Source organism: Tupaia chinensis, unplaced genomic scaffold, assembly GCF_000334495.1.
Source record: "Tupaia chinensis unplaced genomic scaffold, TupChi_1.0 Scaffold000274_1, whole genome shotgun sequence".
NCBI classification, from domain to species: domain Eukaryota; kingdom Metazoa; phylum Chordata; class Mammalia; order Scandentia; family Tupaiidae; genus Tupaia; species Tupaia belangeri.
The window spans coordinates 2,162,018-2,188,078 of NW_006159756.1; the positions used below are offsets into that span (position 1 = coordinate 2,162,018).

Sequence of the window (26,061 nt, forward strand, 5' to 3'; positions counted from 1 at the left end):
TATCCAAGCATATCGCCTGTCTCTATTTCTTCTAGCTACTGGATGAACTCCCAATGATTTACAGCTGTTGTGTATTTGTGTACTGCATGTAAGTACTTACATTTAAAATTCAGTTGTTTGATATATTTTCAAATTCACATGTCCCTCATAGTGAATTAATATGACTAACCCAGTTACATTACAGGAGGTTGTAATAATGCAGATAATAAATTTTATGACATCAAGGTAGAGTATAATTTCAGGGAAGTTGTAATAATGTTGTGTATTAGCTCTTATGATTTCAAAACTCGGTTGCCAATTTAGATAGTCTTAATCTTACTTAAATTGCATAATTCGTTTTTCCTTGAGTGAATAATGTGTGTCAATTTAGATAAAGATTTTTATATACATATTATACTGTGAAAGTTTTTAGTTGAAATTTCTCTGTGCTGGTGTATTAACCGATAACAGAAGCCAATCTAAAAAGTGAACAGGTCTTCCAGTTATACAGAGACTGTGTCATTTGCATTGTCTCTTTGATTTGAAGTTATCTGTTAAATAGATAGTTGTTTCCTTTAAAATTTCCCTATTCTAAATCCTGAATGTGCTTAATTGGCTATTCACAACCATAGAAGAGAACAATGCAACAGGTTACAAACCATTATCAGTGCAAAGTTCCCTTCCTCAGTCAAATTCTATTTACTTTAATTGCAAGTTAATTTGCATTTCCTGGATGTCATAGAATTTTTAAAAATCGATCTCGAAAGATAAAAGTAATTATGATAGAAACATTAATAAGCATTAATTTTATTGACTTATTCTCATAACACACAGTGTACTACACCACCTTTAGTTTTTAACAGTTGTGTGAGATAAATGGATTTTGTCCCCACTTTATGGGCCAGAAAATATAGCAGAGGGATTTAGTAATTTGTCTAAGGACATAAAACAGAGCTTAAGTGGCACGCCAGCCAGGCCATCATCTGCGTGAACAATCTGTAAGGGATACTAAAATATCCTGGAAATATATCATGATGGAAGAAGTGACAATGGTCAGGATTTTCCTCAAGGAGAGGTTGAAAGAGTGGTTTGATAGGCTGCCTGGAAAGGCATGGAAGTGCAAAAGTGGGACCCTTCCTGTAGTGCATGATCAAATAGCAACAGAAGGGCACAGTGTGCCTTCTAAGGAAGACGTGAGGTTAATGATAGAGCTTCTGTTTTGCAGCATTAGGGTTTGCAGGTCTGGGCTCCAGCTAAAGTGCTGGCAGTGTAGAAAAGAGCCTCCTTTGCCCATCACCCTGTAGCACTCAGCCTCTAAATGAGGGACAGATATGTAAAGAGTATGCACTTAGAGGGACAGCACGTTCCCAGCTCATGTCAGGACCTACATGCTTGTGCTGGGTAACAAGGTAACAAGTGGCACCGCCACAGTTTGAACCAGTTCATGTCTGTCTTCTGTAGTACATCATGACGCCTCTCCTACAAGTTAATAGTGTACACTGAAGTTACTGGACGGTTTCTTTTTTTCCGAATTTTAGTGAGCTGTAACAAACCATTTCACTTGTCTTAGTTCATTTTGTGTTGCTATAACGTTATTCCTAAGACTGGGTAGTTTATGAAGAAGAGAAGTTGATGTAGCTCACAATTCTGCAGGCTGGGAAGCTCCAGATTGTCCTGCTGCATCTGGTGACTTCTGATGAAGGCCTCGTGCTGCATCAAAATATGGCAGAGAGAGATCAGCAGATGGCATAATGGTTACGCTGCTGGACTCCCACACAGTTGACCATGATTTGAGTCCCGGATCTGGTGGCTTAAAACTCAGCCGAGTGCATATGTGTACGTGCCCAAAATCCTAAGAGGAGAATGGAAGAGAAGGGACTGTGTGGCATGGCCATCCTCCCTGGGGGTAATTTCTTGCTTTCTATCTCTCTGGCAAGCACACGTGCCCCGAGGGGGAGCCAGATGGGTGCAAAATGGAACCCACAGGAACCCACACTCACTTTTATAAACAGCTCACTGTTGTGAGAACAACTAAGCAGTCTTCAGAGAGCCAGAACTCACTACTGCGAGAATGGCACTAACTCACCAATGTGTGCAGAGCCAGGATCCCAGTGCCTGCCAGTGGACCTCTGTCTTCAGGGTTCACCTCCCAGCACTGCTGGAACTGAGCGTCAATATGAATTTTAGTGGAAATAAACCAATTACTAAATTCAAACCATAACACTACTGTTGTCTTTTTTTTTTTTAATCTTTATTTTTTTCAATCACCAGAAACCATGTACACTCACCAGAGAGAGACAGAGAGGGAATGGGAGAAAGTAACCACCCCGCCCCGATGGGGCATGGTCACAGCACAGTCCCTTCTCAGGACTAGATATCTGACTTAAGCTGGGACAATAAGAGGCTCTCCTGGAAATCGGGAGTTTTGGAGCCAGAGGCAGGTCAAGTAAGTGTAGAATAAGAGCAGAAAATCATACACACTTACCGTCTGAGGCTGGTATTTGGGGCAGTCAAACCAAATGAACAAGTAGATGAATGAGCAAAGAATACGCTGCAGGAGGAGACTAAAGCAGAGCTCCCAATCCCTCTAGCCTCTTGGAGGCTGGAAGCAGTGTCGTTATTCGAAGATAAGACGTGGATGGGAAGAAACGTGTTGATCACTTGGTCACAGAGGCATATCAACAAGTGACAGCACCAGTCTGTGTAGTTATATATTCTTTACAAAGTCTAATTTTTCTCTCTTCTTTTTAAGGTTTGAATGTTTCAAGAACAAGAATTCAGTAAACTACCATCTGCTTTTTACTTTAGTTCTATTCAGTTTAATAGTTACCACAGTAAGTCTTACTTCATGCTGTTCAGACTGAAATGTTTCTGTACAAAGTTAGATGGTCTCACTTATAAATAGTACTCTTTTCTTCTCTGTTATTCTTACTGTGATTGAAATAACTTTTTTAAAGTCTGCATGTTTTTTCAAAATGAGAAAGAGCCAGAAAGCAAATGTTTACTAGCCATGGGGAAAATACTAACATTGCCATGAATGAACACATTATCTCCTCTTCATTAAAAACTAGAGACTGGCCCTGTTCCATCGAGTATAGCATGACTGTTTATGGTTAACCGCCTCCTAACAAGCTGGGATGGCGAGTCACTTCTGACCCCACCCTCATGTACCCTGCAGAGACCCAGCAGGCTGGCTGGGCTAAAAGTGTAGATTCGGGGTTTAGGTTTGGGAGTCGGCAGGGTATAGGTCATACCAGAGCGGTTAGATTAGATGAACTGGCACAGAAGTAGCATCGACCGTTGGTGACTATGAAGATACAACCCTGTGGAATGCCTATCTTTGAGGGCCAAGTGGAAGAAATGGAGCCAGCAAAGGAGACTGAGAACAAATGATCAGAGATGCAGAAAAGCTGGGGGAACCTGATGTCACAGAGGACAAAGATTCTAGAAGGGAAAAATATATAATACAGTATTACTTGCCTCTCAAAGGCTGAGTACAGCAAAGACCGAGAGCTGAGTGATAGGAGTTCCTGGTTAGGAGACCCCAAGGAACCTTAGTGAGGGTGCTGCTGGCGGTACGCCGACGGAGGCCGAAGCCAGCGTCAATCACTTCGAGATGTTGGGGTAAAAAGAGCAAAAATACGCTCTCTTCTCAAGTTTCTGCATTCCTCTGCCTAAACATGAATCCCAGAATTTCGGAGGTGAAACAAAGCCTTGTCGCTGTGTAAGAGAAGAGAGTAAAGTCTAGAGAGTGTCAGTGATTTGCCTAGCCCACTGTTTACCCGGAGGATTCTTGACAAGGTCAAGACAAGATCCCTTTTTTTTTTGGAGAGGTTTTTTGTTGTAGGGCACGTGCGCTCGCCAGACAGAGAGAGACATAGAGACAGAAAGCGAGAAATCATCCCCCAGGGGGAATGGTCACGCCGCAATCCCTTCTCCTCCATTCTCCTCTCGGGATCTTGGGCACGTACACACATGCGCCCGGCGTGAGTTTTAAGCCACCGGGTCCGGGACGTGAACTGCAGCCTACTACATGGGAGTCCAGCGACATAGCCATTACACTAACTGCTGGTTCCCCAAGATCCCTTTTTTAAGGTAAGAAAAAAATGTAGTTAGAAAGTAACTTTGGAGTCAGATCTGAGTTTGGATCCGACACTGTTAACTTAGTGTGTGACCCTGGGTCTCAGCTCTAGTTCTCCTTTCCTGTTAAATGAAGATAATGTAATTGAATAGAATTACCATTAAGACCCAGCAGGTCCTCTCGTGGGTATCTACCTGATCGAAGGTTAGGAAAACACTGTTGAAAAACCCTTGCACATCCATGTTTATTGCAGCATTAGTCACACTTGCTAAGACATGGAATTAACCCACATGTCCACTAACACATGAATGGATTGAGGAAATGTGGCACGTACACACTACAGAGTATTACTCAGCCATAAAAGACAATGGGACTCTGACATTTGATAGAAAGTGGATGAATATGGAAGATTTAATGCTAAGTGAGGCAAACCAGGCCATGAAAGTGAGGCCTTGTATGTCAGACCAAACGTCTGCACTCTATGGCAGAAACTGAAAGACTGGAAGTTCTAAAAGCGGGAGGGAGGAAAGCAACTATAGATACTATATAGATGCCAGAAACAGTATGGGGGAGCAGGAGGAGGGAAGGGGAGAAGAGGAATTGGGAAGAACGAACATTTAACAGACATGAAAATGAAAAGGTGCCTGTTGATAATGTGTATGGTGATGTCTTGGACTAGACTAACATGCACTGTATTCATGGTGGGAAGAATCATGTACGCTGTATGGATGTACAGTGATTAACTGTAAATTTACAAGAAAAAGGGAAGTACAGAACAGAAAAAGAAAATAAACAGCTATTGTTGACCAAAAAGAATGAAGATAATAATCGTATACATTTCATATTTTGTGAAAATTAATTCCTGACGAATAGGACCCCAAGACCCCTTTTGCATTTCTTTATTAGTAACAATGAGAATCTGATAGCTTACTTATAAAGAGGAATGAGTATTTTGAAATAAGCAATGTCAAAGATTAAAAGCGCTCTGTTACTGGGATTAGCATTACAGATATATAATATATATAATACATAGCATGCTTTAAAAATTCTATGGGTCTTTAAAGGAAGAAAAACTAGTCTCTTATAGTGAGGGTAGAAACTTCCTTCAGAAATAAGAAATTTTGTAGTCGAGTTATAAAATTCTGTAAATCTTAGGAGGTCATTACATTATATGAATATATAGGGGTCTTTGAGCCCAGTTCATGCTATCAAAGAGATCATTGCCTTGTAGGCTAGCGAAACAAACTAGTAAATGCCGTCAAATGTACACATGGACAGTGTTGACAGAAAAAGAAGGGGGATGGTGGCGCTTGCTCTGTAGAGCGGATCAGAAAAGGCTTCGAGAAGGAGGCATATTTTGAAACGAATCTTGAAAGATGAGTATTTGCCAATGGGGGTAGATTTCTGAACAAAGTACTGAGCCATATGTGTAAAGATCTAGAAGTGTGAAACTAGCACGTCTGCAGAAACACAGTATTTCCTGGAGCCTAAAATGACAGGGGGACGAGAAGGCAGCAGAAAGGCAGGAGTCACAGAAGGCTTTGGAAGTCAGACTAAGAAATCTGAACTTTGTCTTGTAAGTGATGGGACTCATTGTGGAGTTATGATCTGAATTTCCATCCCTTGTACCATGTCATTTAAAAATGTGCTCCTATAGGGAAACACATGCATGTTAAATATTAAGCGGGCGTTGAACTTAGTCACCTACATGACATTGGAGTCTAAAACCAGGGTTTGTGTAATTAGGAATGCATCTAGGTGAGTGAGTTAGAAATGTTTGGAAGTAGAAGGGAGCACAAGAAATTTGTTTTAAATGTCTTCACACATTGAATACCTACTGTGTGCTAGATACTAGCACATATTTTAGCTTTTTATTCCTCATCACCATTCTTCATTATCCAGATAAGAAAAAAAGAGTCTTTGGTTAACTGACTTGCTCAAGGTGTATCACAAGGAAGTGGCAGAGTTTGACATTTAACTCCTTTCTCGAAGGCCAGTTTTGTTTTGTTTTGTTTTGTTTTGTTTTGTTTTGTTTTGTTTTGTTTTACTGTGGACCAGGTCAGTTTTAGGGATTGTCATCAGAACCTCTTCACAACTCATGAGTATCCATGTGTCCTTGTCTCGCCTTTCTGCTACTGCGGGGACCAGGAGGCCAGCATAGTCCACAGCAGATTGGAGGCATTTTGTTTATCGTGGCAGGGAGGGCTGCCCAACCTGGAGGTGCTAGCTGTTCTGTGGAATACCACCTGATCTGATTGGTTTTACGTAGCTCAAGTCAGGTATAAGTAGGCTGAGGGAAACAGGAGTTGGGGATTTGCAGAGAAGGTGGAATAGGCTTTTCCCCCTTCATAATACACTTCATTCACATGATTTTTTCTAACATTTTGCAGGTTTACCTTAAGGTGAAAGAACCTATATTCCATCAGGTAATTTATTTTAACTTATCACATGTTTTATTGTTTAACAGAACATACCTGCTTTGTGTTTTTTTTTCTTTTTTTAGAATATACACAGACATAAATTTTGAAAATGAAATGGTACATGTCCTAAGAAAGCTCAGTGTTTAAAACAGGTTGCAACTCAAGTACCTGCAGCAGCCAGGCATAAGTAACAGGGATATACCAGAACAGCCCCCAGTCCAGCTGGATTCGCAGAGGTGCTGGCCCAGGGGGAGCCAGCCTGACGCAGGTGCTTCAGTCCCAACTGGTCACTGGCCAGATTGCTAAGGAATTCAATGTCACAAGCCCAGGTTCAAGTGTTCCACTTGCTAGCAGAACCAAAAGCCAAGGCACCAGAGTTTAGGTGTAGAAAGGCCTTTATTTAAAGCCATAGTCCTAGTTTCAAAGATGGGAGACAAAGAAGATTCTCAAATCCATTTTGCCAAAGGCTGGGGCAGATTATTATTTATTAGGGTTTGTTGTTAGTTTTGGCAAGCAGGATGCAGGGTAGGGACTTCTGAAAGGAGATATTGAGTTGGACTTCGGAATAAGTAGCGAGATGAAACTAGACAAAAAGGGTTAATAAACGCCTTAAAAGTATCTACTAAAATCTAGACTATTGTCTTGCTAACCAGATTAACTTCTCTGAGGGGGAAAATACTGATAACTTCACTGTATTAAATTTAAGTGATCCAAACATCTCCAAATGCCATTTATTCAGTTTACTGGCCTAGCAAAGAGTAAGACCCGCATCACATAGCCATCACATTCAACAGAAACACCAGTATATCTTAAGCAGGAAAACAAAAAGGAAAGCACATGTAAGAGTAGGTAAAAAAGAATGTTCAAGAACTTAGTGGATTCTCTTTAAACAGCTAGTGCAAATGAATAATTGAATAGCTCAGATCATATCTGATGTTTTAAAGAATCTCACTGCTTAAAACGCCCCTTCCAAAGTAGATGTCTCCCAAAGATTGTTTCTAGACATGACACATCAGTGTGTTTTGTCTCTCCCTCAATTGACCCTCAAAGTTTGCAAGAAAGGACACAGTATGAACAATCTAAAAAACAAAAATTTAAGCAGACTTGCTTAAATTTTATCATATTTCATTTGTGCTGTTTCATTGCAAACAGGAATGTAAAGAAACTTCCATGGAAGCACATTTGGAAGGGTAAAAGAGGAAGCTAGTATTTTTGAGTATCTTCCATGTGCTAGATATTATTTATTTGTATAGTGTATCTATTCACATAGCTTATGTAGGTTGACTCACCTGTTATAAAAATGTCAACAACTAATTACCTTTAACTTAGCATTTTTCATCAAATTATGTTGGAAGCACGACCTTTTCACCCCATCATAGGAGAATAACCTGTATTGACAGAGGAGAATAAAATGCCGTTTTCTTACATTTGTTAAAGTTTATTTATTTCCTTCATGAGAGAAAGAGTAGACAAGCACGACGAGGTCTCATGTCATGACCCGGCCACCAGCCCCTCCAGCCAGGATCGTGGCTGCTGACATCAGGGCAGTGGTCGCTGAAGGGTGGGGTGGCGGAGGCAGTTTCTTAACGTAAGACAGCAGTGAAGTTGGCCACATCAGTTGACTCCCCCTTTCACAGAGAGTTTCTTAGTGGCATGTGACCTTTGACAGCATTTTACCCCCAATAGCACTTCTTTCGAAATGGAGACCAGTCCTCTCAAACCCAACTGCTGCTTTATCGACTAAGTTTATGCACTGGGTTTTCAGAAAAGTCTGACGTGGTTTTTGTGTGCGTGTTTCTCTTTGCAGGAACGCGGTCATGACTTTCCCAACAACCCAGTAATACTCTGATTCTTGTCATTTTCACCTGGAGTAGACTCCATTCCAGGAAATCACTTGCTTTCCTCACCCATGCTGTAATTCCTGTCAACGTTTTGCCATGAGATTGCAGCAATGTAGTCACTTCTTCAGACTCCACGTCTACGTCTAGGCCTCTTGCCATTTTCATCACATCTGTAGTCCCTTTCTACATTGAAGTCTTTTTTTCTTTTTTTCCCATAATTTAATGTGGAGAGGGCCTCAGCATGTGGCCGTACTCCCAGAGCCTCAGCCTCCCAAGTCACTGAGACCACAGATGCGTGTCAGCACCCTGGCTCTTTCAGACAGGGTCGTGCCGTGTGGCCATGCCGGCCCTGAGCTCATGGTCCCCCTGCCTCAGAGGCCTCTGATGTTTCTAGAGCTGCAGGCATGGGCCACACCCAGCTTTTGCAGTGGGCCAGGGCTCAGGGTCCTCCCACCTGGCCACGGCCTCCGACGTAACGCATCCACCAGCGTGCGCCACCACCTCTGGCCCCACACCACACATTTTTAAAGTTCTGTTCTTTAAAATGTCATAAAAGATCATAAACGTTTCTGGTTTATTGGGCGGGCTGTGTTGGTGGGCAAAGAACACTCCCTTTGGCCAATGATGGTTGTACTGACTTCATGTTCTGTCCTATCCAGGTCATGTACGGGATGTTGGTCTTCACATTAGTGCTTCGGTCTATTTATATTGTGACGTGGTAAGTCGTTCGGATCGTCCACGCTATGGCTGCAGCATAGTCAGGCTTGCAGCAGTAAACCCAAACCCTAAACTGAACTAGCAGATGAACCCTCATCTGGCCGAGATGTTGGTAACGTCTACCACCCAACATTTGTTATGGTAGGTTGTAAGGATACTTGTGTTTTAGGCAAGTTATTAATAAGCGCCATGTGAAAACAAAGTTCCAAATGAAAGAAATTTGAAGGAAGTGGCCACCTTTTGAATATTTCTAATGTGTCCTCCTCTTGAATTTTCGTAATGTTCCTTAGTGGATTAAAGACAATTAACAATGGGACCAGCAGTTAGCGTAATAGCTATATCGCTGGCCACCCGTGTAATCAACTGCGGTTCGAGTCCCAGACCCAGTGGCTTAAACTCATGCCGGGCGCGTGTGCGTGCGTGCCCAAGATCCCGAGAGGAGAATGAAGGAGAAGGGATTGCGGCGTGACCATCCCCCCTGGGGGGTGATTTCTCACTTTCTGTCTCTCTGCCTTTCTCTTTCTGGCGAGCACACACGCCCTATAGCAAAAACCTCTCAAAAAAAAACCACCCCCATAAAAAAAACCCCTCAAAAAAAAAAAAAAAAAAGACAATAAACAAAAATTTGGATTTTTACCTTTTCCAACCTACTTGACCAGAGAACCCTTTTCATATAATAACTTTCAACAAAATCTGTTGATCCTTCAAAGAGTTATTAATCCATAAAAGATTATTTGAAAAATGGGATAATCTTTAAGAATTCATGAAATTCAAATAATAAATAACATTCACAAGTATCTTAAGCAGGACATAGCCAAACAGCAGGTGCTCAATAAGTAGTGTGATGTGTGGGTTTGCTCTTTTTAAATTACACTTTGAATTTGGAAATAATTGTAGAAATACATGCATTTGCAAGAAGTAATAGCTCTCTCCTGTACCCCTGCCTGGTTTTCCTCCAATAGACACCTCTTACAACTATTGCACAATACCACAACTAGAACTGGTCATTGGTAAAGACAAGAGATAGGTACTTCCATCGCCCCAAGGATCGCGTTATTGCCCTTTTATAGATATGCCTACTTCCTTCCCACAACCCCATCCTGCTATGCCTGTCCTTAACCCCTGGCAAATCACAAATGTGTCCCCCGTTTCTATGACCTTGTCGTTTCAAGAATGTTATACAAATGGAATCAGGTAGCACATAACCTTTGAGATTGGCATGTAGAACTCAGCACAGTTCTGTAGAGATTAATCCAGACCATCAGTGTATCAGCAGCCCATCCCATTCACCGCTGAGTGGTGTTCCGTGCTCTTGAAGCACCACGGCATAGTCGTTCCCATGTTGAAAAACACCTGAGCTATGTCCAGTGTTCGGCTATCATGACTAAAACTGCTGTAAACATTTATGTATAGGTTTTTTTATGAATATACATGTTCTTTTCTCTGGAATAAATAGATACTCACTGTGGAATTATCAGGTGGTATTGCAGTTATATGCTTAGTTTTTCTCAAGACTGATGAACTGTTTTCTAGAGTGGTTCTACCATGTTACGTTCCCTCCAACGATGTATGAATGACCTAGTTTCTCTACATCCTCACCAGCATTTGGTGTTGTCACTATGTTTTTGATAGGCGTGTATTAATATTTCATTCTTTTAATTTGCATTTCCATAATGCCTAATAACATTGAACATACCGTCATGTGCTTTTTTGCATTTATATATCCTCTTCAGTGAAAAATCTGTACAAGTCTTTGCCACTTTCTCTTGTTCACACAGGAGATAAAGATAATTTCTCTGATATTTACAGTTTTGAAATTCTTTGTCAGATGTGTGATTTGAAAAAAAAAATTTTCTTGAGAGATTGTTGCTATAGGGCACATGTGCTCATCACAGAGACAGAGAGAGAAAGACAGAAGGTGAGAAATCACTCCCTAGAGGGGATGATCATGCCACAATCTCTTCTCCTGCGTTCTCCTTTCGAGATTTTTTGCATGCACACACATGTGCCTGGCATGAGTTTCAAGCCACCAGGTCTGAGACTTGAACCACAGTTGGCCACATGGTAGTCTAGCGCCTTAACACTATACTACCTGTGACCCAGTTTGAAATATTTTATCCTAATATGTGCCTATCTTTTTATCTTCTTTACAGGGTCATTCAGTAAGCAAGCATTTTTAATTTCTACAAAGTCAAATATTATCAATATTCCTTTAATTTTTATCATGATTTCTAGTTTTCATATGATCATTATACATTTTCGTGGGGTATAGTACAGGTTTTCCTTTTTTTCTTCTAGGTTTTTGCCATAGGGTGAGTGTGCTTGCCAGAAAGACAGAGAGAAAAACAATGAGAGGAAAAGTGAGAAATCACCCCCAGAGGGGATGGTAATGCCACAGTCCCCTCTTCACTTCTCTCCTGAGATCTTGGGCCTGCAAGCGCACATGCCCAGCGTGATTTTCAAGCCACCAGGTCCAGGGCTTGAACTGCAGTCAATTACGGGGGAGTACAACACCTTAAGCACACCACGTGTTGGCCCCCAGTACTGTTTTTCAAAGCATTCACAGAGCGTAATAATCCAATCAAGTATAGAGGCACATTTGTCTTACTCATTACAATATACTGACGTAATAATGCCCTATGTGATTGATATGATAATAGCTCTCCTAAGTTCTTTGGGAAGTATGTATTGAACTGCCAGTGACATTTTTTGCCCTGTTGTATACACTGTTCTGTAATCTATCCACTTGTTTATATGCATTCTTGTGTCTGCTAATCATCAATTAAACTTCTGGTGTCAAATCTGAGAACTCTAGACCTAACCATACATTCCAAAGATTTTGGAATTTTTTTCCTAAAAGATTTATAGTTTTACATTTTATATTTAAATCTGAAGTTTACTTTGAGTTAATTTTGTACAAGATGTGAGGCTTAAGGTGAGGCTCTGTTTTTTGCTCTTTAGATCCATGGGTGACTTGGTTGAAAAGAGTATCCTGTCTCAGTTGAATTGCCTTTGTGCCTTTGTCAAAAATCGTTTGAGTGTGTTTGTGTGGCTCTATTTCTAGGAGTCTCTATTCCGTGTTCATTGCTGTTCTGTGAGGGGACTTCAAAAAATTATGAAAAAATGGAATTAGCATGAGTTTCTGGTGCAAACTATTTTGAAATCTGTATGGTTTTGAATAATATACATTGTCCATGATTTTTTTGAAGACCTCTTTTGTAGAAACATAGTTTATTTTCTTTACCTGATATCTGGCCATTTTGCTGAAATGAGTATGCTAAGGTTTGGTGAGTATGTGTGGTTTGGTTTGTGGTAAATTTTGTGAGCTCTGTTATAAATAGGGGCAGTTTATCTCCTTTTCTGATACCTATGCTTCTTATCTCCTTTTTTGCCTTGTTGCGCTGGCTAGAACTTCCAGGACTGTGTTGAATAAGAATGGTAAGAGCAGATGTCTTTGCCTTGTTCCCAATTTTAGGGGAAAAGCTTTCACTTTTCACCGCTAAGTATTATATTAGCCGTGTGTTTTTTTATAGATGTTCTTTATCAGGTTGAGGAAGTTGCCCTCTGTACAAGGGATCTTCAGAAAGCTCATGGAATTTACAGATTTAAAAAAAAAAAAAAACCTGCAGATTTCAAAATTTGTTTGCACCAATTCTATCTCTCCATGAACTGTGAAGTCCCTCATATTCGTTTGCCAGTGCTGCAAATACCATGGCTGGGTGGCTTAGATAACAGTTCTTCTCACAGTACTGGAGGTCAGAAGTCCAAGACCAAGGCGTCAGCAGGTTCAATTCGCTCTGACGCCCGTCTCGTTGGCTTGCAGATGGCCACCTTCTCTCTGTATTCTCATGTGGTTTTTCTCTTTGCATGTGTCTGCTTCTCTCTGGGACCGTGTGTGTTCTCATATCTTTTCCTAATGAAGTCACGGTCATACTGGATTAGGGCCCAACCTCAGACCCCGCTTTATCTTGGATGCCTCTTTGAAGAACCTATCCCTAAAGAGAGGTGCATTCCACGGTACGAGTTTGGGCTTCAGCATATGAATTTCAGGGGGGACACTATATGCCTTCTATTCCTCATTTTCCTTCTCATGGTGGGTTGTTGCATGTTATCAGGTGCTTTTTCCATATCAATTTATCCTACCATGTGGTTTCATTCTGTAGTCTATTAATAATGTTGATTACATTGATTGATTTTCAAGTACTTAACTAGCCTTGCATCCTGGGATAAACCTTACTTAGTCATGGGTATAATTTTTTTTTATATATTGCAGTTACTTTGTTAGCATTTTGTTAAGAATTTTTGTGCCTATATTTATGAATAATAATTAATTTATGAATATAATAATAAATAATTTATGAATAATAATTAATTTGTAGTTTTATTTGTATATGCATGTGCAGTAGCCTTTTCTAGTTTTGGTATCAGAGGATTACTAATTTAATTAGATGAATTAGGAAGTGTTTCTTCTCTGCTCTTTTCCAGAAGAAGGAATTAATAATAATTCTTCTTTAAATGTTTGGTAGGATTCTCCAGTGAAACCTTCTAGACCTATAGATTTGTTTTCTCAGCATTTTGAAATTATTTATTTAACTTATTCAAATGATCAATTCATATTGGATGAATTGTACTAGTTTTTATTTTTCAAAACATTGGTCCATTTCATCCAAGTTGTCAAAATTTGTGTGTGTGTGAATTCTCTTGTTTTCCTTCTGATGTCCACAGAGTTTATAGTGAATCCTGACTCATTGCCAATATTGGTGATGTGTGAGTCTTCTCTCTCTGAAGAGGCTAGATTCGAATGACCTCAGCATAGACAGAAGACAGAGCTTTTGGCATGTTTAGGATGGGCAGCTGGAGGGACCAGCAGTTAGCGTAATGGCTATGTCGCTGGACTCCCACGTAGTCGACCGCGGTTCGAGTCCTGGACCCAGTGGCTTAAACTCATGCCTAGCGCGTGTGCGTGCGTGCCCAAGATCCCGAGAGGAGAATGAAGGAGAAGGGATTGTGGCGTGGACATCTTCCCTGGGGGGTGATTTCTCACTTTCTGTCTCTCTGTCTCTATCTTTCTGGCAAGCGCACACGCCCTATAGCAAAAACCTGCTGCGACGACAGCAGCTTCCAAATTTGTGACTTTCAAAAAAAAAAAAAGAAGGATGGGCAGCTGGAGACACTGTATACCTTCTGTTTTCCCACCACACACACACACACACACACACACACACACATACGTGCACGCACATACACACACACATACGTGCACGCACATACATATACATACACACACATGCACACATACACATACACATATACATATGCACACAGACATACATATATGTACATACACATGCATATACACATACATATACATACACGTACACATGCATACACATACATATACGTACACACATGCACATACATGTATGTACACACACATGTGTGCACACAAACACACACATGCATACACTTAAAGCCAGGACCAACAAAGAGGCCAACTCACTGAAGGGTGGGACTAGGAAAAAATTTGTTCTTCAGTAGAAGAAGGCAACAAGGCAACTTATGTTTCAGCCTCAGTTTTATGTCAAAAATGACTCCCCTGGTAATTTGTAAAAAATATACCCTTAGTGGAGGCCCTGCAGGGTTCTGCAAGTGGAGAGAAACATGCGTTCATCATCAGTAATTCCACAGGAAGAATTAAGCCACCCTAAGAAAAAGTCCAGAGAAACAGAAAATAGGAATAACCTCCTCAAGTCAGAGGCTGAAATACAGAGTAACTATTTGGAAAATATTTAACAAAATCAGAGAAAAGGAGACTGAGGAAAGTAACATTTCTCAGGAATGAGAAACAAGGTGTAGCTTCCTCAGGTATTGCGGCGTGACAGGTGTGCTCTCAGCGTCATTCCGGCATCCTGCGAAGGCACCTCCCTGGACTGTTGATGCTAAAAAGCTCGAAGCTCTATTTCCCGTGTTTCCTTCCCAGTCAAGGCTCCAGGTAAATTCAGGTTAGGCCAGCCTCATACATTCACATGACACTTGAATTCAGAGCCACGTGAAGTGAGGGAGAGAAGAGGTAGCGTGTACGTCATCCATCCACCTGTGTGGGACGAGGATGTGCAGAACCACTCCGAGGCAAACCAGTGCGACGACAGCAGCTTCCAAATTTGTGACTTATACCACAGTAGTCTCATTTGGGATGCAGCAGTTGGTCCAGGGGCTTCCCGATTCCTCAGCTCCCTCATCGTAACAAAGCAGAAACTTCTTTTGATAAGATTTTCCTATGGTGTTCATGAGCCCTTCCTGGAGAGCCCGCACCTTGCTCACTCAGCATTTCTGTTGGAATTGGAAGTATTAAATTCTCCTCTGCTTAAAATGGAGTTGTTTCTGTTATGTTGATTAAATCCTGATTAATACCTGCAGAAAAAGCAAACTGAAGTGGTTGAAATCCACACATCTTCAGTGCATCCAAAGATAAAAGAAAGGAGTAAACAGTTGGTCTGCAGCAGACTCAACCAGCATCAGCAGCAGGGGCCGGAGCACAGTAACTGTTACCTTCAAAATGCTGAGAGAAGTCAGCCAACTCTTCAGAATCTCTACCCAAATATCTGTCAAGAACAAGGTATGACAAAGACATTTTGATAAAACAGAAGTGGAGAGTTTGCCAACACACCTCACTGAAAGATCCTTTTAAAAGATACTCTTTAGGGACCAGCAGTTAATGTAATGGCTCTGTCACTGGACTCCCACAAAGCCGACCGCAGTTCAAGTCCCAGACCAGGTGGCTTAAACTCATGCCAGGCACATGTGCGTGTGTGCCCAAGATTCTGAGAGGAGAATGGAGGAGAAGGGATTGCGGCGTGGCCATCCCCCATCGGGGGAGGGGGGAGAAGGGATTGCGGCGTGGCCCTCCCCCATCGGGGGTGGGGGGGGGATTTCTTGCTTTCTATCTCTCTGTCTCTCTGGCAAGCACACGCGCCCTATAGGAAAAAAAAAAAAAAAACTCTCCAAAAAAAAACCAAAAAGATACTCCTTAAAAAATAAAAAATAATAAAAATTAAAAAGACATGGCCTTACCATGTCACAGTCCTACTGCCTCCTGAGTCACTGGGATTACATGTCACTATGCCTGCTCTTTAGGTTGGGCCTGTAATTTAACCTGGGCATCTTAGTACACACCACTACAACTGGCCTGAATGATATTCTTAAGGGACAAGAACTGAGATGCAAGAAAGAACAGTAAGAGAGAAAAAAATAACCCATGGGAATATCTGAACAAAGTATTGTGACTACTTAACATAATAATGTATAATTTCAAAGACTAAAAATATGCAACATGGAACTACAGCACAGGAATTTATTTGAGAAGCATAAGCCCAAAAGGAAAAGACTCAAAATTTTAGAAGCTGGAAAGTTGACGAACTACTGCAAACTGCATTAAGTGAGCCAATAAAGCCAAATCTGAAACCAGGAACACTAAATTTACACCACAGAATTTTCTTACTTGTGAGACACTAGCAGTTTGGGAAATGAGATAGAGGAGAAGAATCATTTAAAAATTGTTTAAGAAGCCCTTAGACGCCTAGATCCCCTCACTCCATAGTTCTGAGCACCTGCAGAAGTCTGAAGGTTTATTCTCTGGAAAGGGTAAACAACGTGTCTGGATCAGATTTTGCCAGGCACAATTGAGCAAGTAAATGCCATGCTGAAATCAGAGAAATTAGGTGATCTCGTGTCCTCTGAAGGCTGAATACAAAGACCTCCAGGCAAAAAAAAAAAAAAAAAAGAAAGTCTTTTAGGAAGTATGAGCAGCCTAAAATACTTAAAAATACAGATATTGGGGATTCCCCAACAATTGGCTTAGCAAGATAACCCTAAGTGAACTTTTCTAGCCCAAAAACCTCAGCTACATGCTTAGGGCTTAGGGTCACCTTTGTAGACTCCTTTTTAACTCTTAAAAATGAGGAGCCTGTGCCAGACGTATGGTGAATGCATCCAGCTTGAAAGATGGCAGCAAAAACAAATAACAAGGATAACATCAACTTATAGAAACCAACTTATGCCAGAGGAAAACTTCATAAATAACAAATACTAGTTCATCAGTATTCCTAGAGATATACTGTATCTATGAGTCAAGATAGGATTCTATATTTTTAAAATCAAAGTTTTAACAGAGAATATATATAAATAGAGGATGACGTTATAGAATAGTGAACCACAGCAGATTTTACAAATTAAAAACTGGGAGAACTGTTATAAAATGTGCACAACATAATGTAATGTCCATGTTGAAGATGAGTACGTGTATATCCTTGACTTGATTAGCACACACTGTATGCATGCTTTAAAAAGCCATGCTGTACCCCACGAAAGTGTACATCAAATATATGTAAACCAGAAATCATAATTTAAAAAACCTCAAACAATACCAAAAGTACTTTTAAAATATGAGCAAATAAACTGAAGAGTTTGAAAAATATAGTTTAAAAAGACTTCCTGAGAATAGAATAAAAAAGGAAGAAAGAAATGGAAAATGGAAGAGACTTGCTTGGACCAGCAGTTAGCATAATAGCTATGTCACTGGACTCCCACGTAGTTGACCGTGGTTCAAGTCCCGGGCCCAGTGGCTTAAACTCACGCCTGGCGCGTGTGCGTGCATGCCCAAGATCCCGAGAGGAGAATGGAGGAGAAGGGATTGCGGCATGACCATCCCCTCTGCGGGGTGATTTCTCACTTTCTATCTCTCTGTCTCTCTCTCTCTGTCTGGTGAGCGCATGTGCCCTATAGCAAAAACCGCTCAAAAAAAAAAAAAAAAGAAGAAGAGGCTTGCTTGGAATATTACTGAATAGAAAATGTTTAGTCAGTGTAGAAGAACCATTAAAAAAAGAAGACGAAGAAAGATAGGGGACAGAAAAAATGCAAAGAAGAAAATCACCAAAATAATGTAAGAAAATGTGCTATCATTGAAGAACAAGAGAGAGGGGAAGGCAGTTTCCAAGGCGACAGTGGCTATGAAGCAGAGGGATTTCTCAGATGAGGGCTGTCCGGTAGACAGCCAGTCCAGAAGGAAGCAGTGCGACTCCAGACACAGATCCGGCGAGGGCCTTCTGCGTTATACCCTCGCACCTGATCCTGTATGGGTAGTGTGTCGCTAGAATCTTACTTGTGTTCTTGCTCTCTCCTCTGTGCCCTGCTACCTGGATAACCAAAGACATTCATTTCACCCCGTAGAAGAATTTGCTATGAACCACTCCAGAGAGCTGCAGATTGCCTCTGGTAAGTAAGTTTGGAAGCAGAAAACAGCTAGCACCCCACGCCCACTGGTCATATTCTTGTCACACTCGGTACCTTTCCCTCACTGCCAGATGCCATCACTGTGTTGAGCCCTATGTTTCCTGGTACCTGTTCTTGCCATCCCCAGACGGGGGCTGTGAAACTCTGAAAAGCTGAAGCCAGACCAGCACTCTCTTAAGCCCTTCTTCTTTGGGAACCTTCATTAACAATGGCAATCAATAATGCTTTTTACATACATTGCCAAGCTCGTGCTTCCTGGTGGTGTAAAAACTAATCCGCTTTTACATTCATTTACATGCAAATACTTAAGTAACAATATTTGAAAAAGTACATATTTTTGGGAACCAGCAGTTAGCGTAATGGCAATGTCGCTGGACTCTCACGTAGTTGACCGCGGTTCGCGTCCCAGACCTGGTGGCTTAAAACTCACGCCGGGCGCGTGTGCATGCGTGCCCAAGATCCCGAGAGGAGAATGGAGGAGAAGGGATTGCGGCGTGACCATCCCCCCTGGGGGGTGACTTCTCGCTTTCTGTCTCTATGTCTCTCTCTGTCTGGCGAGCGCACGCGCCCTATAGCAAAAATCTCTCCAAAAAAAAAGTACTTATTTTTGCCAGTCATTGTATTTTAACTTAAAGGACACATGACAGTACTAGTAGACTTAGAGAGCATTCTAGAAAATTCAACATCTCTTTATGAGCTAATAAAGAACTAAACAAAATAAAAACTTTAACCAAATAGTAATAGAAGGGAACTTTTTTAAACTACAAACTCTATGCCATGTAATACACTTACCCGTGGTTTGTTTTTAAAAGTCCCGTAAAAATTAAGAATGAAATAGGGTCAGTATGGTTAAGATGTCCGTTCTCTCATATTGCTTAGTAAGGTCAATATTTCAGTCAAAACCTCTGCAGGCTTTTTGGTAAAAATTGAGAAACTGATTCTGATGTTTACATGGGAATACAAAGAGTACAAAAAATAACCAAAATAGTTTTGGGACAGAAAAACAAAGTGAAGGGATTTAACACTGAGTGGTTTATTCTGTGTGACGTTAAATCCGGACAGTGTTGTGCTGGTGGTAAAGATGAAATGTAGGTCAATAAAGCATTTGAAAATAGACCATGCGTACAAATTGGTAAGATTTTCAATAAACTTGCCAAGATAGTGCAGTAGGGAAATGATAATCTTGTGCTGGAATAATTTATGACATAAAAAATGAAGTTCAACCTCACACTATTACAGAAAGTTAATAGAAACAAATCATATCTCTGTAAAAGCTAAAATTATAAAACTTATCAAAGAAAATATGGGGAAAGTCTTTGTAGCCTTTGGCTAGGCAAAGATTTATTAATTAGGACACAAAAGCATAAACCGTAAAGAAAAAAAATGATAAATGGAACTTTATCAAAATTATAAGATTTTTTTCTTTGAAAGGCAGTATTTAGAAGATTGAAAGCAAGTCACAGACTTGGAGAAAGTATTTGCAGAATATATATATATCCAACAAAGGACTTAAACATATAAAGAGTTCTTGCAACTCAGTAAGAACACAGACAACAAATACTATCCAAGAAGACATATGGACGGCAAATATGTACATGAAAAGATACTCAAGGGACCAGCAGTTAGCGTAATGGCTATGCTGCTGGACGCCCACATAGTCGACCGCAGTTCAAGTCCCGGACCCGGTGGCTTAAAACTCAAGCCGGGCGCATGTGCATGCGTGCCCAAGATCCCGAGAGGAGAAAGGAGGAGACGGGATCACGGTGTGGCCATCCTCCCTGGGGGCTGATTTTCACTTTCTATCTCTCTGTCTCTCCAGCGAGTGCACCTGCTCTATAGCAAAAGTCTCTCTTGGGGAAAAAACAAAAACAAAAAAAAACATTACACACCTATTAGAATAGCTAAAAATGAAAAAGGCTGACATCGTACCAAGTGTTAATGAAGATCTGGAACAAATGGAGCAGTCACACCATGACTGGCAAGAATGTGAAAACAGTTCAATAGGATCTTAAAAAGTTAAATATTCATCTGCCATACAACCCAGCCAAAGAGAGATGAAAGCTTACAGCCATACAAAGTCTTATCTATGAATGTTCATCGTCGCTTTATTTGTGATAGTCAAAAGATGGAAACAGCACAGTGTCCCCCAGCATTTATACAGATAAATTATGCTGCATCCTCACAATGGAGTTACTCAGCAATAAAGGAAATCAAGTATTGATATATGTAATAACACGATGAATCTCAAAGTTATGCCAAATGAAAGAAGCCATACAGTGAAAGACACCTAAGAGTATATATGGTATGATTCCATTAAGAAAGCATCTACAATTATGCAGACTAAGCATTTTTGGAGGTGATGAAGATGTTTATTAGCTTTATTGTGGGAGTGGTTTCATAGGCATACACAGATGTGCTCCTCAGATGTACATTTTTAAGTACATGGAATTTAATGTGAGAATGTTATAACTCCTTGAAGCTATAAAAATATATATAAGCTGCTGTTATTTTGAATAACTTGCCAAGCTTTAGTTTGCTCATCAGTGAAATGGAAAAAAATGATATTGCCTTACAGGTTCAATTTGAAGATGCTGTGTGTGTGTGTGTGTGTGTGTATCCATGCCCCCTTCTTTTTTTTTTTTTTTTTTTTGAGAGGTTTTTCACTATAGGGCGCACGTGCTCACCAGACAGACAGAGAGAGACATAGAGACAGAAAGCGAGAAATCGCCCCCCAGGGGGGATGGTCACACCGCAATCCCTTCTCCTCCATTCTCCTCTCGGGATCTTGGGCACGCACACACACGCGCCCGACGTGAGTTTTAAGCCACCGGGTCCGGGACGTGAACTGCGGTCGACTATGTGGGAGTCCAACGACATAGCCATTACGCTAACTGCTGGTTTCCTCCATGCCCCCTTCTAATAATACATCCATTGCCTAATTTAATGAATGGATGTGTGGGGATGTGTGTGTATTTTTTTGACCAGAGTAATACCTGACACAGCATGTGACTCAATCCATGTTCATTCTAATCCACCAACCAGCTTCCTCTTCCATGGGACTGAAAATGTATTGGGCACTTTCCTGTTACCATCCTGATATACTCCATCAAATGCTGACGGCCTTCTCATGGCTGAAAATAGTAGACGAATGTATTAGAGATTTTAATAGAGGTCTGCCTTTACTGTCATGCTAACAGAAATCTTTCTTTCTCGTGAAAGAGCTGGCCTCAAGCTCTGATCATGACATAACTAGAGAAAATTTCATTTTGCTTTTCTTTGTTCCCTACAGGGTTTATCCATGGCTTAGAGGACTGGGTTATACCTCCTTGGGTATATTTTTATTAGGATTTTTATTATGGAACATAGATAACATCTTTTGTGATTCACTGAGGTAAGATTTATTTTCCTTTCTTGAGAAACATTTCTGGGATCATTCTATAAGCAGAAAATGTCATAGGCATATGGAAATATTAGTGCCCTGAAATGTATGCGGTTTCTTGAGGGAGCAACTATGCCAGTGTTTCCCAAAGTGCATCGAAGAAAACACTTGTTCCATAAATTAGTATTCCATAAGTTAGACCCCCTGAAAAGGGGGTCCATGGATTAGTGAGCACCCTGAAAAAACTGAAGATAAATTCTTTTATTTTTGGTAGGACCTTTCACAGCCTTTAGTCTGTTACTATGAATCAAAAATCTCCAAGAGGGCATATATCATGTTCTCCACATATATCTGACGAGAGTCATGTCTCCATGGAACTTCTGCCAGGAATACTAGTCCTTAACACGCACTTTAGAAAACAACATGGCAGATCATGACAGAATTTTTAAGAAAACTAAGAACAGGCTCTCCTCACTTGACATCCTCACTTAACAACCAAGTTCTGTTCCTACAACTCCTCATTAAGCAAATCGGTCAATAAGTGAGGAGCTTAAAGGTGGATGTCTTTTGGTGTGGCGTGGCACTGAAGGGTATATACCACATGACACCATGCTAAAATAATATAATAATGTCATTCTATCCACACAAAAAAATACATTAAGTAGTTGCCAGAAAGCGACAAGACACTGTAACACAATAATATAAGTCTAGCATAATCTGAATTTATTTATTCTGTTTATTCTAATACTACTATGGTTGCACAATAAAGTACAAATCGATAAATGAAATATTCAGTCTTATGCGATTGCAAACGCTTCACATGGTGAATACCGACTGTGGGGACGAGACAAAGGCTGACAAAGGGACTTCCCCGTGGTGGAATGTCCGAAGTCCCAGCGATCGGTAACCAGGTAGATGGTTGAGTGAGGAGAGGCTGTAATTTTGAAAATGGTATTTCAGAAGTGCTCTAAGCTGGTCAGCATTCACTGTACAATATTTAAGAATTTGAACACGGTGACTGTTTCCCCCTTCTCTACGCAGGAACTTCCGAAAGAAGCTGCCGCCTATCATAGGTGTCACCACCCAGTTCCATGCATGGTGGCACATCTTAACTGGCCTTAGTTCTTACCTTCACATCCTTTTCAGGTAGGAAATGGAGCTTTCTAACCGAGCACTGGAGAAGTTTTTTCTTCACTCTTCAGTAGGGTAGCGTAAATATATTAGAGACGAAATCAGTAACTTACGTCCGAGATTTGCCTCTGCCACTGGGTGACCGTAAGCCAAGGCCTGCCCCTCTCTGAAGCTCAGTTTTCTCTTCCTTAAAGTGAGACACTGGAATTAGCTGACCTCTGACATGATCTGTACTCTAAGTAGATTGTTCAGGTCCCTGTTGAGTGCTAGTAGGCCGTAAACATTTCTGACTTCTCGTTGATCAGCATATCTTCGCTCATAGAAAACAAAGGGCAGCAAGACCCCCCACAGGGTACTGTGAAAGCCCGAGTGCTGGAGTCTAAGCTTAATCTCTCTCCTTCCCCGAGATGAACCGGTGGCCACTTCTCTTCCCCTGTCTCCCACATAATTGACTGCAGTTTGAATCCCATACCCAGTAGCTTAAAACTCACACTGGCACGTGTGTGTGCCTGCCCAAACATCCCGAAAGGAGAAAGGAGGAGGAGGGATTGTGCTGTGGCCATCCCCTGTGGGGGTTGATTTCTCACTTTCTGTCTCTCTGTCTGTCTCTGTCTCTCCGGGCAAGCACACATGCCATGTAGCAAAAATCTGTCTCAAAATAATAGTAAAAATGATGATGAGGTGCTTTCTATAAATTGAGCTGTAGTATTTCGAAATCCCCTCTGTACTCCTCCATTGCAGTAGAAATGGTATGATCACACAGTCCATGGCACTGTGAATTAATGCAGTGAAATTTGACATTACCTGTGTTCATGAAATGTTCTGGGAATTTACCCTAAAGAAATAACCCAGAAAGATGAAAATAATGTGTATAAACACAAAATTATTTACCACAGTGCTATTTAATTTAGCAAAACAACGATGATAGAAGAAAAACTATAGGATAGAATAATAAAGTATGTCCTTTACTTGGCTATTTAAGATTATAAATATGAAACATAAGATAGTTTTTATGTTTTAAATTTTGCTAGAGACCCCATGCATTCACCAAAGAAAGAGAGAAATGGGGCGGGGAGCAAGAGAGCACCCCCAATGGGACATGGGGATCGTGCTGCAATCACTTTTACCTCTCCCTCCCCTCGGGGTTTTGGGCATGCACTCACACACACCCACATTCAGTGTATTTCTCAAGCCACTGGGTCCCGGACTTGAACCACTGGGTCGGCCATGTGGGTTCCAGCTGCCTTAACCACCAGGTCATGAGCTGGCCCAGTTTGATGAAGTTTTCAGTGACAGTTGAACTGTGTGCACTGATTTTAGAATCTGATCGCACCAGAGGTGGCTCACTTGAAAGGATACTGTGGAGGAGACCTTCTGTTACCCTCCTGGTTGTCCCATCCCTTACATTTAGTCCTCGTAGAGCCGATATCCCCATTGCTAAAATATTCTTCAGGAACTCTGCTTTCATCTTTCTATCATGTGCCTTCCAAGGCGGAGCAGCACACCAAGCCTTAGTGGAAAGTTTGCTGCCGAGCCGCAGACCTCCTGAGCCATCGTGTCTTTCTTAACACTTGGCCAAGTGTCCTGCAGAGTAGGTGCTCAGAAAACATGGTTGCCGGATGAACAGAGGACACCCCAGTGTTGCTTTTCTTCATATGCAAGGAGGCCCTCTGGTTAAATCTGTCAGTAAGCCAGCTTGCATGGATTGAAATGAGTCTGAAGAGTTTTCTCCCCACCCTCTTTGCTTTCAGCTTATATACAAGAACTCTTTACCTGAGATACAGGCCAAAAGTGAAGGTAAGGGCACTTGCTACGCTTCCTAAGGTGTGTGGGTGCTGGGGGCTAGGCTGTTAGGAGGATGGGATGGAGGTGGGGGAACGTGGTGCAGAAAGCCACTGGAGCAGGCTTCGGACCCAGAAGGCATCGAGTCTGCTACTGTATGACCTTGGGCCAGTTTCTTCTCCCTAAACCTTTGTTCCTTCAACAACACAGCAAAACCGAATAGTTCCATTGCAGAGTAGAGATGATGACAGTGCTCCACTCCCTGGCAACAAAGCAGATGCTTAATACATTTAAGTAAAGGAAACCATTTCCAGACCTGGCGCAAGCCGGGGAGGATAGGCTGTGCTTGGGCCGCTGGTATCAGGACAGGCCTAACAAACCTATCACGCACTACGGGCATAGAGAGCCCCGTGGGTTGTTCCTCGTTATTTTTTTCTCATTTTTGTCTTAACTTCTTTCTAGTTTCTTTTTGGAATCTGGCCAGTGATCCTGCTTGAGCCTCTCAGGAAGCACTGATGAATTATTCCAGCCAAGAAAACAAAGAACACCCACCATCGGCCGGCAAAACGAATAAAGAAATCCCTAAAGATCTACATGTCCAAATGTATCATGGCCATCGCACCAAAGGAGTGACTTTCTGACTAATGCTGCCCGCCGCAGAGAATGAGTGGGGCCTGGTGGGTGTTCAGCTCATGGCTTTATCACATTCGTCCTCTCCCCCCTTACCCTAAGATGTTCTTAAACAGATACAATGTACACGTATGTACTTGAATGCTGGGAAAATTGGGCTTTTTTTTTTTTTTTTAACAGGTTGACAGTTTGGCTGGTCATAGGATATTAACCTTTCCTTCTTGACCAAGGTTGCACCCGAGTTATGCCTTCCTTCCTATTTGGTTAAATAGTGAAAACAGTCAGCTAAGAACTGGAAAACCTCCTATCCAGATGGTCAGCTGCGAGCCACCATGTACCTGTCAGCCTTGACCGATAGTGTTAGCACACTAACCTCATGAATGGTTTTCACTGAAGGTTAAAAAAGAAAGCAAGTGTCGCCTCCGGGATTCTGGGTGGCTCTTCACCATCTCAGTGTTAGTCCGAGTGTCGGCAGAGCTCAGACTCAGCTCTGAGTTGTGGGCTCAGCTCTGAGTTCTGCGCTTGTCCCGTCCCAGGACCCACAGTGGGCTCTGGGTTGTATGTGTGGCCACAGCCAATAGAAGAGCACAGGTCGTCTTAAACCCCTCCGCAGCTCCACAGGACACCTGTAGAACACGGTATTTGGAGCCAGTCAAACAGGGTTGCTCGGTTCCCTTTGATCTTCCAAGATCTTCCAGCCGTCACTGTTTTTGTGGCTGGCAGACATGATTGCGGTCCAGCCTACCCATATTCCATCCTCCTCGTATAATTGCAGTTACCAGAGATATTGTTACATTCTGGCTTTTTAATTAT

At 41.5% G+C, this 26,061-nt stretch overlaps 1 protein-coding gene and 1 long non-coding RNA gene across 2 annotated transcripts; one reads left to right on the plus strand and one right to left on the minus strand.

Moving 5' to 3' along the window:
• Positions 1-25,389, plus strand: LOC102492133 (alkaline ceramidase 3). Its single transcript, XM_014588373.2, has 8 exons — positions 1-88; positions 2,732-2,813; positions 6,451-6,486; positions 8,981-9,039; positions 21,616-21,717; positions 22,747-22,851; positions 24,588-24,633; positions 25,081-25,389. Exons 1-8 carry the CDS (start codon positions 54-56, stop codon positions 25,132-25,134), a joined length of 519 nt encoding a protein of 172 aa, XP_014443859.1. The 5' UTR covers positions 1-53; the 3' UTR covers positions 25,135-25,389.
• On the minus strand, positions 569-2,710 carry LOC102491852 (uncharacterized). Its single transcript, XR_334746.3, has 3 exons — positions 2,465-2,710; positions 2,066-2,143; positions 569-1,689 (listed from the first exon to the last, which is right to left on the minus strand). It is a non-coding gene; the product is annotated as an uncharacterized LOC102491852 (long non-coding RNA).
• Positions 25,390-26,061: the final 672 nt, after the last annotated feature.